The sequence below is a fragment of the Lissotriton vulgaris genome, chromosome 8 (genome assembly GCF_964263255.1).
Source record: "Lissotriton vulgaris chromosome 8, aLisVul1.2, whole genome shotgun sequence".
Classification (NCBI taxonomy): domain Eukaryota; kingdom Metazoa; phylum Chordata; class Amphibia; order Caudata; family Salamandridae; genus Lissotriton; species Lissotriton vulgaris.
The window spans coordinates 1,559,106,810-1,559,117,744 of record NC_141696.1 but is presented as its reverse complement, the minus strand read 5'-3'; the positions used below and the strand labels follow the sequence as shown (position 1 = coordinate 1,559,117,744).

Here is a 10,935-nt window from a genome sequence, read left to right as displayed (position 1 = left end):
ACCGGCCTGTGTCCACATTGAACCTGCTCCTGCAAAACCCCGGTGTGTCCTGCAGTCAGCAACCTCGAAAACCCTGGAGGACCTGCCTGCCTTCAACCTCAAAGACTGTGTCTCCCGTAAACACTGGATTTGTTCATCTGCAACCTCTGGTTCCGCACCACGGATCCGGCCCACTCTGCACCCATCGTCCATGTCCCGAGCTTGATCCGAACAAGAGATCCGGCGACCCCTGACCTGCCTCAAGCCTCCAGATGACGCCTGCAGCCTAAATCTGGAAGGTCCCCCCAACCGCTACCAAGAGCTGGTAAGAAGATCTGACCCCAAAAGTACCCCTGCACCCGACATCCCACGGCCTTGGGTGGCCAAATCAACTGTTTCTAACCAACCCCCAACTTCCAGCTTACCTCTCAAAGTGGTGGTCGCACCCATAAGACCTTCGCCCCCAAACCTGCAATGCGTTTGCAAACTGGAGGTTTCCCATTGCAAACAGGGCGCCCGGGTGCCGTAACAGCAGCCGGCTGCCCTAGTGCCACTGAAGTTCAAGTTCAAGTTCAAAAATTTGTATAGCGCACTACTCACCCAGAGGGTCTCAAGGCGCTTGAGGGAGGGGGGTACTCTACTTGTCGAATATCCAAGTTTTGAGTTGCTTTCTGAAGGAGAGGTGGTTCTGTGTAAGGCGGAGGTGGGTGGGGAGAGAATTCCAAGTCTTGGCCGCTAGGAAGGAGAAGGATCTACCCCCCATGGTGGATCTATGGATGCGCAGAATTGCGGCGAGGGCTAGATTGGATGACCGTAGATGTCGGGTGGGGGTGTAAAAGGACAGGCGCGTTTTGAGGCATTCGGGTCCTAGGTCGTAGAGGGCTTTGTGTGCTTGGGTGAGGAGACGGAACGTTATTCTCTTATTGACGGGGAGCCAGTGGAGGTCTTTCAGGTGACCGGAAATGTGATCTTTGCGAGGGATGTCTAGTATGAGTCTGGCTGAGGCGTTTTGGATGCGTTGGAGTTTTTTTCTGTAGTTTGGCTGTGGTACCGGCGTAAAGGGTGTTTCCGTAATCCAGTCGGCTTGTGACCAGTGCGTGGGTGACTGTTTTTCTTGTTTCGGTGGGGATCCAACTGAAGATTTTTTTGAGCATGCGCATGTTGAAGCATGATGATGAGACGGCGTGGACTTGTCTGGTCATCGAGAGGTGCACCTTTGGTGCTACTTTGTTTCCCCATTTGCCCTGAGCTAAAGTCCAGGAGCTTTGCTCCCACAACCAAGTGTCCTGCTCGTCAGGAGCCACCAACTGGAGGCCCCCTATCCCCCTTTAGATAACATTGGGCCTCAGCACTCTGCACCTGACCGCCCTAGTGCCGCTGAGGGTGTAACTAGAGTGCATCCCTGACGCTGGGGGACCCCGAGTCTACCCCAGAATCTCAACACCCACTACCAAATACTTATCTCAAAACCAATAACACTATTTTCCTCCATAGGATAACATTGACTGTTTTTCTTGGATAACTTTCTAGGTGTGGAGTTTGAAAACCTAAAGAAATTCTTTAATATTGTACTATTTAACCAAAACGATTTTACTTAACTGTTTATAGGAAATGTCCCAGAGTAGTATCCAGGTACACTACTCTGAGTAAGAACCGTAATCTAAAAAGTTACTTACCTGTAATTTTACTGAAAAAACTACAGGTCTATTCAAGGCTATGTACTGTATTTACAAACTATTGCATTTCTCTGCTACAATCCTGTAAGTCAAAACAAAGTGCATATACAATTTCAATTCAAACTGTTTACAAACTGCATTACTACTGTGAAGTATTTACTGCTTACCTGTGCCAGGCTAGCATGGTTCTAGAAAAGAAAATAACTAAACTAATATTTTCATACAAAAACAATTGGTCTGAAGTTCAGTTGTTGAGCGTGTGAATTCATTTACTGAGTGTGTACAACAAATGCTTAACACTGTCCTCTGATACTGCCTTACTGTTCGACCTCACTACCACAAACAGAGAGTGAGGTGCTATCTAACTTTACCCCTGCCGACCTCTGGGGCTCCACTAGACTCTCTGCACACTATAGCTCACTTTGGTACAGTATATACCGAGCCAGCTTCTTAACACGAACTGCTTACAACAATTTATTGCATTGCCGAAGAATGAACTACAGTGATTTTCTTACCTTTAAAAATGTATATCTCTGATTTCCTTCAATAGATTTTTGGGGTTCTATTTTAAGATGAAAATGTACTCATTTTTTTAAATTGGTGTCAGATTTTATTCTGTAGTGTTTCCTACTTATTGACTGTTTTGATACTTTTAAATGCTTTACACATGTTCCTTCGATTAAGCCAGCTGCTCTGGGCCACAGTTACCTAGGACAGAGCTAAGGGTTTATCTAACTGTATCTGATACATATTGCACTATTATTGCGTGGTGAAGTCTCACAAACACACCACATAAAAATCCCCTTTCCTATAAATTTCACAACAGCTTTTTGATGTATTGTCGTTTTAGGCAAAAAGCATCTCCTTGGAGCTCTTTTTCAACGCTTTCAAAGTTTCCTTATAAACTAAGCTTGGGTGGGATAAATGCATTCTTGGACAGCTAAACCTTTAATGCCCAAAGTAGATAGAAGTTGTTATGCATAAAATGTATAGATGTCTATACGTTTCTGGCTTAGCAGTGAGAGTGGCTTATTGCCCCAAATCTTCCCCCATGGACGACCAAAGAGATGGTTGTGGCTCTTTAAACCTCCGTTGCCTGAGCTGCTCCAGTCCAAACGTGAGCGTGTCCGTGAAGTGCCACTTGTTCTGTACTGGGGCTATAGATTTTTCCAACAATGTACACAATTTTCTAGGATTCTTACTGTCATCTTCCCAGTGTTGGTGATTTATTATAAAGTACCATTTTGTAACCTGCCAATAGGCACTAGGCTGGCAATTTATTTCAGGCCAAATCTGAAGAGCACTCCTACCCCTCACCCGTCCACCAAGCGCTGAGTCCTTCTGATCTACTATTAAGTTTACTTTCTCCCGTATATTCTGCCTTTCTTTTAGCTGATCCATTTGCTAAATCTGCGATTTCATCGTGCTTACCTGTTTCCAAGAAGCCACGGGTCAAGAAGAAGAAGAATAATGAACAAGAAAAGACAGGCAAGTCATGTACTTATTTTATTTGCTTAACAGTGTTGTGTGAGCAGCATTTGCTATTATATTGGAGATAGTTTTCTCGTTGTTGGAGCCACAGAAAGTGAACTAATTAGTAGTGTGAAAAAAGGGCAGTATTATGAAAACTGCCATCTTTGTCAATAAATGCAAATATCAGTGCAAGGCTGTGAGCTTTGCTTTGGAGTTACAACTCAAGAACCAGTGTGTGGCTTTGTGAAAGCCAAAGACAAATCTATGTTGATAAGAAAATGGTAAATGCAATCATTAGGCTTCTAAGCTGAAAAAAATCTCCCTGTACGTGGACGACTGTTGAATGTGCTAGATCTGGCGCAGCTTTACCTGCCCTTTTGGATGAGATACATTTTTCGGCCTGGTTTCAGGCGTACATATAAACCTAAACCGTTCTCACCTGTTTACTTTGTGCAATCTCAGAAGATGTGTATAGGAGAACTTGCATCCGGATTCCTTTAGATGGAATAGAGATATATGCTGCTACTTGGACAACCAGCTAGATCCCTTGGATGCCTTGTTGTTGAACATAGCTTAACCCAAGCAATAAACTCACTGAAGTTTGTAGCAGAGTTTTGTTTGAGACTGCCAAAGTATGCCACAGTTTTCTAGCATGAATCTTTTATGGATTAACACGCTGTACAATTTTCTGCTATCTGTCGGTTTGTTCTGTAATTGGTTCTACCTGATAGAAACATCTAGCTGCAGATTCTTTACCTTTGAATTTCCCAGGCATCAGGCTGGATCCGGAAACCTTTGCTGAGCAATACCCCTTATGCATGGTGTCAGGGGGCTCCATTTGACTCTGCTTAACATCTGCAGCAACGGTTATGACGTTGGGGTGCCTATATAGGAGCCACCCAGGTGCGCCGACGTCTGTTCTTTTCTTTTTGTGCCAGTTAAGCAGCGATCTGGGAAGAGCCGCCCCTCTGCTGCTTTTTGGCAGATTTTTCTCGACTCATGTCGAATTCAAAAGGATTTTCACTTCGTGTGCGAGGGATGTCTTTGAGAAAAAACGGTTTCAAGCCATGCGGTGCCTGTAACCGAATGATGTCGGTCACGATCCCCATCTTGTTTGTGTCTGGTATCTCGGACTGCCGGGTCATGGCTCTGAAGGCCTTAAGAGAGAGAACGATGAAGCCCCTCGCCGCCCGGCAGTCAACACCATCCAGTGAGACTCTGCAGATTGCCCGGTCCCGATCATATGAGAGCCTTAAGTCCTCTTCTTCCCACTCAATGTCCTCTGGACACTCAGGGAAGAGGCGTAAGAAGAGGAGGATCTCTAAGTGGACTTCACCTCGGCTGGCGTCCGTCGTCTAGAAAGATAAGGAGCACCAACGCTGTAGGCACGGTTCCTTTGGGCCAGAGTCGACTTCAGTGCCTCCCTCTCTTCCCGGGAGCCAGAGTGACTCCAGCTCAAATAAAAGAATTTTACCAGGCCATGCACTGGGTATTCGAGTGGAACGACCCTGCTGGTGAGCCCTCGGGCTCCCCGTAGTCGGAATGGGCCCTATCGGGTTAGATGCCGTCTGGCCTGGGCACGGCACTGGAAGGACCTCAAGGATCCGATCCCGGATCCGGGTTGACATTCGTCGTGCCAACGTGACCACCTCCGGTGTCGGACCAGAACTCTGCCGCCAGTGCCAGCTCCATCCTCATCCCAGATGACATGGAGCCGTAACAACGTCTCTTGACTCTGATTCCAACGGCGATTGAACCCAGGGGTTCTGTGTTGTCGCCTGAACACCATGAGGATGAGCTAGGCTCGGGAGAGGAATGGGAGGGATCTATGGACTCTCTCGAACCCCAGGAAGTCTCTAAGGAGAACTTGGACTGGTATGGGGAACTTGGGGAGGCCAGCAGACTAAACACTTTTCCACATACTGGCATGGTTTCTCAGCCAATAGTGGCTATGGAGGAGGGGACGTCCTATGCCATGGTGGTAAAGAGGGCAGCTGAGGTCCTTGGACTAGAGCTGCCTTCAGTGCTGGTCAGGACTAATCTCCTCACCGAGGTGCTTCAACCAGGTGCTTCCACCTCTGAACCCCTTTTGCCCTTTAATGAGGCACTTACAGCCGTCTTTCTAGGCACGTGGTCCAATCCTAGCACAAGGGCAACAGTGAATAAGACGATTGCAGTCCCTTCCAACGGCATTCTCCTCCTTGTGCACAACAGATTCCTCTGCCTGCAGAACACAAAGAACATACAATCATGAAGTTAGCCCCACATATACTGACGAGGGAGCATCGTGCAGTGTAATGCACTGACTGGTGGGTGTTTAAATTACCTTGTTGCAGTAGCGTGATCTCAAGGGTTTCTTTGCCAAAACAGAATAAATCGGCGTGTGTCTCAATCCTGGCATTTTAATGACAGGCAGGAAGTAATCACCAAAATAAGACTACCGGCTAATACTAGGCTAAGTGTGGCGAAACATAGGTCACCATCTTGATGCAGGTGACGGCACTGGGGGCAGCCTCGACACCCACCAATCATGCACGCAACCTGGGAATCATCCTCGACTCAACGCTCTCAATGACCAAGCAAGTTGATGCCGTCTCCTCCTCCTGCTTCAACACCCTCCGCATGCTCCGCAAGATCTACAGATGGATCCCGACAGATACAAGAAAGACATTCACCCATGCCCTCGTCAGCAGCAGACTCTACTACGGAAATGCCCTCTACGAGGGAGCCCCGACCAAGCTCATCAAATGACTACAATGCACCCAAAACGCCTCGGCACGACTGATCCTCGATGTACCACGACACGGCCACATCACCACCCACTTGAGAAACCTGCACTGGCTCCCCGTCAACAAGAGGATATCCTTCAAGCTCCTCACCCATGCACACAAAGAACTCCACAAGACCGGCCCAGCCTACCTTATACAGACGGCTCTCTTTCTACATTCCCAGCTGCCAGCTACGCTCCGCCGACCTCTCACTCGCCACCATCCCGCGCATCCGAAGAACAACCACCTGCAGGAGATCCTTCTCCCACCTCGCCACCAAGACATGGAGCACCCTCCCACTGAGCCTACGACAGACCCAAGACCTGCTGACCTTCAGGAGGATACTCAAGACCTAGCTGTTCGATCAGTAGCGCCCCCCTCCCCAGCGCCTTGAGACCCCCGCGGGTATGTAGTGCGCTTTACAAATGATTGATTGATGTCCCTAACGTACCACAAGACATCTACCCCTCTAGACCTTCCCCTCCAGAAGATACTATGGGTTTCAACCAGCTCGTTCATAGAGCTACACAATACCACAGGGTTGATTTACACACAGACCCTGTGGTAGAGGATTTTTTAATGGACACTTTTGATATTTCACAAAAGTCCACCTCCATTATACCTATGCTCAAAGGAGTAATTAAACATGCACCAGACGTGTTTAAAGCTCCAGTTAGGCTAGGGTTATTAACCCCAGGATAGAGAAGAAATATAAATCCGGCCCAGTAGACCCAACATACATTCAGGGCCACATACTGTTGGACTCCTTAGTAGTATCCAACGCCAGAAAAAGGGCTAACTCGCAAACCTCAGGGGACTCTCCACCTCCTGACAAAGAGTTCAAACTCTTAGATGGTTCTGGCAAACGCACTGCGTCACAAGCAGATAACATATGGCGTATCGCCAACACTCAAGCCAGGTATGATATAGCATACTACAATGAGCTAGAGACTCTATTGTAACACCTTCTGGACAAATATAAAACCAAGGCCAACGACCTCATACAGGAGGGTAAGCTTATTACCAACACTTCCATCCGTAGGCGCTCTAGATGTAGCAGACACGGCCTCCAGAGCTATCAATACGAGCGTCCTTCTGCGGAGACATGCTTGGCTACGCATTTCAGGCTTTAAACCTGAAGTACAAATTTCCATCCTTAACCAACCATTTGGCGAAAAACACTTGTTCGGACCTGCAGTGGATTCATCTCTGGAAAAGATGAAAAAAGATACTGACACGGCTAAATCAATGGGAGCCTTGCAATCGCAAGCTCCCAGACATTCTTTTCATCGCTCCTTTTACAAAGGCACCTCCAGAGGCTACTCCTCTGACAACCCCTCCACCTCTTACAAGGTTCCCACCCAAACCACATTTACCAGAGGTTATCAAAGAGGAGGTTACAGAGGCAATAACAACAAAGGTAGAGGCAAGACCAATAATACCCGCTCTGCCTCCACCCCTACCCAATGACTTCCCTCCCCTCTGACATTTCCACTCCGGTCGGGGGAAGATTGCTACAGTTCCTCCCTGTCTGGAACAACATCACCACAGACAGGTGGGTAAGACAAATTGTTCAAACAGGTTACTGTCTAGAACTCACCTCTACCCCCCCCCCCCAAACATAGCACCCAGGCAGCGCCCAATGTCACTGGAACATTTATCACTACTAAAACAGGAGGTAATCTCCCGCCTACAAAACATGCAATAGAACCAGTCCCCCTGCAACAGCAAAACACAGGGGTTTACTCCCTGTACTTCCTCATCCCAAAACAGGGCGGATCTCTAAGACCTATCCTAGACGACAGACCCCTAAATCTATACATACACTCATACCATTTTCACATGGTCACGCTTCAACAAGTCCTTCCCCTTCTCTCACAAGGCGACTTCCTTGCCACTTTAGATCTCAAGGACGCCTACTTCCATATCCCCATTCACACCGCTCACAGGAAATATCTGCGGTTTGTAGTGGACGGTCAGCATTACCAATTCAAGGTACTCCCATTCGGAGTTACCACATCGCCCAGAGTGTTCACCAAATGTCTGGCGGTGGTTGCAGCTCACCTAGGAAGACAGAAAATTCACGGGCTTCCCATACCTAGACGACTGGCTCATAAAAGCCAACTCATACAGCCAGTGTGTACATCACACTCACGCTACAATCCAACTACTACACTACTTAGGGTTTACCATAAACCTTGCAAAGTCTCACCTACAACCGTCCCACATACAAAAATACCTGGGTGCCACAATAACACTTCAAAAGCACTTGCATATCCCAGTCCTCTAAGGATAGCAAGCATGCAAAGCCTCATAACCAAATTTCAACAGCAACACTCTCTCCCAGCTCGAGTATTCATGCAGTTAATAGGGATGATGGCCTCTTGCATATTTGTAGTACCTCATGCAAGACTCCAGATGCGTCCTCTACAGGAATGCTTAGCACGTCAGTGGAACCAGGCTCAAGGTCCGCTTTACAGATCTGGTGTTGGTGGATGGCCGCACACATCGTTCTCTGCAATGGTGGAACACCCAAAACCTTTCCAAGGGGCGACCGTTCATCAAGGCCGTTCCACAGATTGTACTAACAGCGGACACATCGCTCTCCAGCTGGGGAGCTCATCTATTACATCACACCATACAGGGCAAGTGGACGCCTCAACAAACGTTACTCAACATCAATCACCTGGTGTTACTAGCCATATTTCTGACGTTAAAGTAATTCCAAAAACAAATATCAGGCAAAGCTGTCCTGGTCCACACTGACAATATGACCGCAATGTACTACATACAGAAACAAGGCGGGACACACTCCCTACAGCTCTCCCAACTAGCACAAAGCATATGGAGATGGGCTATTCCCCAGAACATTTTCCTCCTAGCCCAGCACGTTCCAGGAGTCCAGAACAATATAGCAGATCTGTTAAGTCGTCAAACGTAACAGATTCATAAGTGGGAACTTCATCCGCAAGTTCTTCAACCATTTTTCCACATGTGGGGACAACCAGCGATAGATCTCTTCGCCACACACGAAAACGCCAAATGCCCAAGCTTCGCCGCCAGATATCCATACCCACTGACCAAAGGCAATACAATATGGATGAATTGGTCAAGCAGATTTGCGTACGTTTTTCCGCCTCTCCCACTCATTCCACTGGTGGTGCGCAAACTGCAGCAACACTCACTGACTCTCATCCTAGTTGCTCCAATATGGGCCAGACAACCCTGGTACACAACATTGCTGGAACTATCAGTAGTCCCACACCAAAAACTACACCTCTCCCCACGCCTCTTAACACAGAACCATGGAGATATCAGACACCCGGATCCAGCACAGCTCAACCTAGCGATCTGGCTCCTGAAGTCTTAGAATTTGGTTACCTTAACCTTCCCCCTGACTGTATGAACGTTATCAGAGAGGCTAGACGCCCCACCACTAGAGCCTGCTATGCAGCCAAGTGGAAACGATTTGTGATCTACTGTAACAACAACAACATCAATCTACTAGATGTGTCTATTCAACACATCATATGTTATCTACTACATCTTCAGAGGTCTAATCTAGCATACACATCTATTAGGTTACACCTAGCTGCCATAGCAGCCTATTTATGGAAGGTCTCAAAAGAATAATTCTTCCCAGGGTACCACCCTCACTGGTGTGGAATTTGAACATTGTTCTCACAAGACTAATGGGCCCTTAATTCGAACCTCTGCATGAATGTGCATTACAATTTCTTAACGGAAAGTAGCTTTTCTTGTAGCCATTACTTCCGTTAAAAGAGTCTGTGCGCTACAAGCACTCACTATTCAAGAACCATTTTTACAACTCCATCATAACAAAGTGGTTCTCAAAACCAATCCACAATTCCTCCCTAAGGTTATTTCTCCCTTTCACCTCAATCAGTCTGTGGAGTTGCCAGTCTTTTTTCTCAACCACAAACAGTCGCAGAAAGAGCTCTTCATACTCTAGACGTAAAAAGAGCACTCCTTTATTACATTGAAAGAACAAAACCTTTTCGTAAAACAAAATAACTTTTTCGTGTCCTTCTCACCACCAAATAAAGGCAACCCCATATCAAAATCTGGAATTGCAAGGTGGATTGTCAAATGCATACAAATTTGCTATCACAAGGCAAAACGTACATTATCTATTCCTCCTAAAGCCCACTCTACCCGCAAGATAGGGGCTTCAATGGCATTTCTAGGGAACATTCCCTCAGATGACATCTGCAAAGCAGTTACATGGTCTACACCACACACATTCACAAAGCACTATTGTGTAGATGTGCAAACAAGACAACAAGCTACTCTAGGCCAAGCTGTACTCAAAACACTATTTCAAACTACTGCAACAGATACCGGTGGTCGCCGCTAAGGACGGGTACTGCTATACAATCTATGCATAGTGTGTGATCTGCAGCTCATTGCTACTTACCAGTATGCATCTGTTCTTGGCATGTAGAGCTGCAGATTCACACACGCCCAATCACCTCCCCGGCTACCTTTATCTGTTCCAGTATTATCTTATTTAGATACAACATAATAGGCATCTTTTCTGTTTCTCACAAAATTCCATCATTTCCCTGATGGCGAAAAACAATCTGAAGATGGAGCCGGTGCCCATGCGCACTATCATCCAAAGGAGGAGTCACTTATCTTGTGACTTCCAAAGACTTTTACAAGACAAAAACAAGTGCAAACATCCGGCCCCAACACCAGATGGCGATCTATGCATAATGTGTGGATCTGCAGCTCTACATGCCAAGAACAGATGCATACTGGTAAGTAGCATTTTCCTTCCTAAAAATTTCACAGCAGCTTTTTGAGGTATTGTAGTTTTAGGCAAAACTCATCTCCTTGTAGCTCTTTTTCAACGTTTTCAAAGTTTCCTTATGAACTAAGCTTGGGTGGGATAAATATCTGCTTGGACAGCTAAACCTTTAATGCCCAAAGTAGATAGAAGTTGTGTTTTATAAACTGTAAAGATGTCTATATGTTTCTGGCTTAGCAGTGAGAGTGGCTTATTGCACCAAATC

The 10,935-nt window shown here is 46.7% G+C and overlaps 1 protein-coding gene across 46 annotated transcripts in view; it reads left to right on the top strand.

Annotated features, from left to right (window-relative positions):
- LOC147700405 (uncharacterized) overlaps positions 1-10,935 on the top strand; it is a 700,768-nt gene that overhangs the window by 376,328 nt on the left and 313,505 nt on the right. For all 46 annotated transcript variants that reach the window (XM_086935784.1, XM_086935772.1, XM_086935787.1 and 43 more), the window contains one exon: positions 3,048-3,143. In XM_086935784.1, the coding sequence (XP_086791910.1) occupies positions 3,048-3,143 (96 nt within the window). The remainder of the gene's footprint in view (positions 1-3,047; positions 3,144-10,935) is intronic.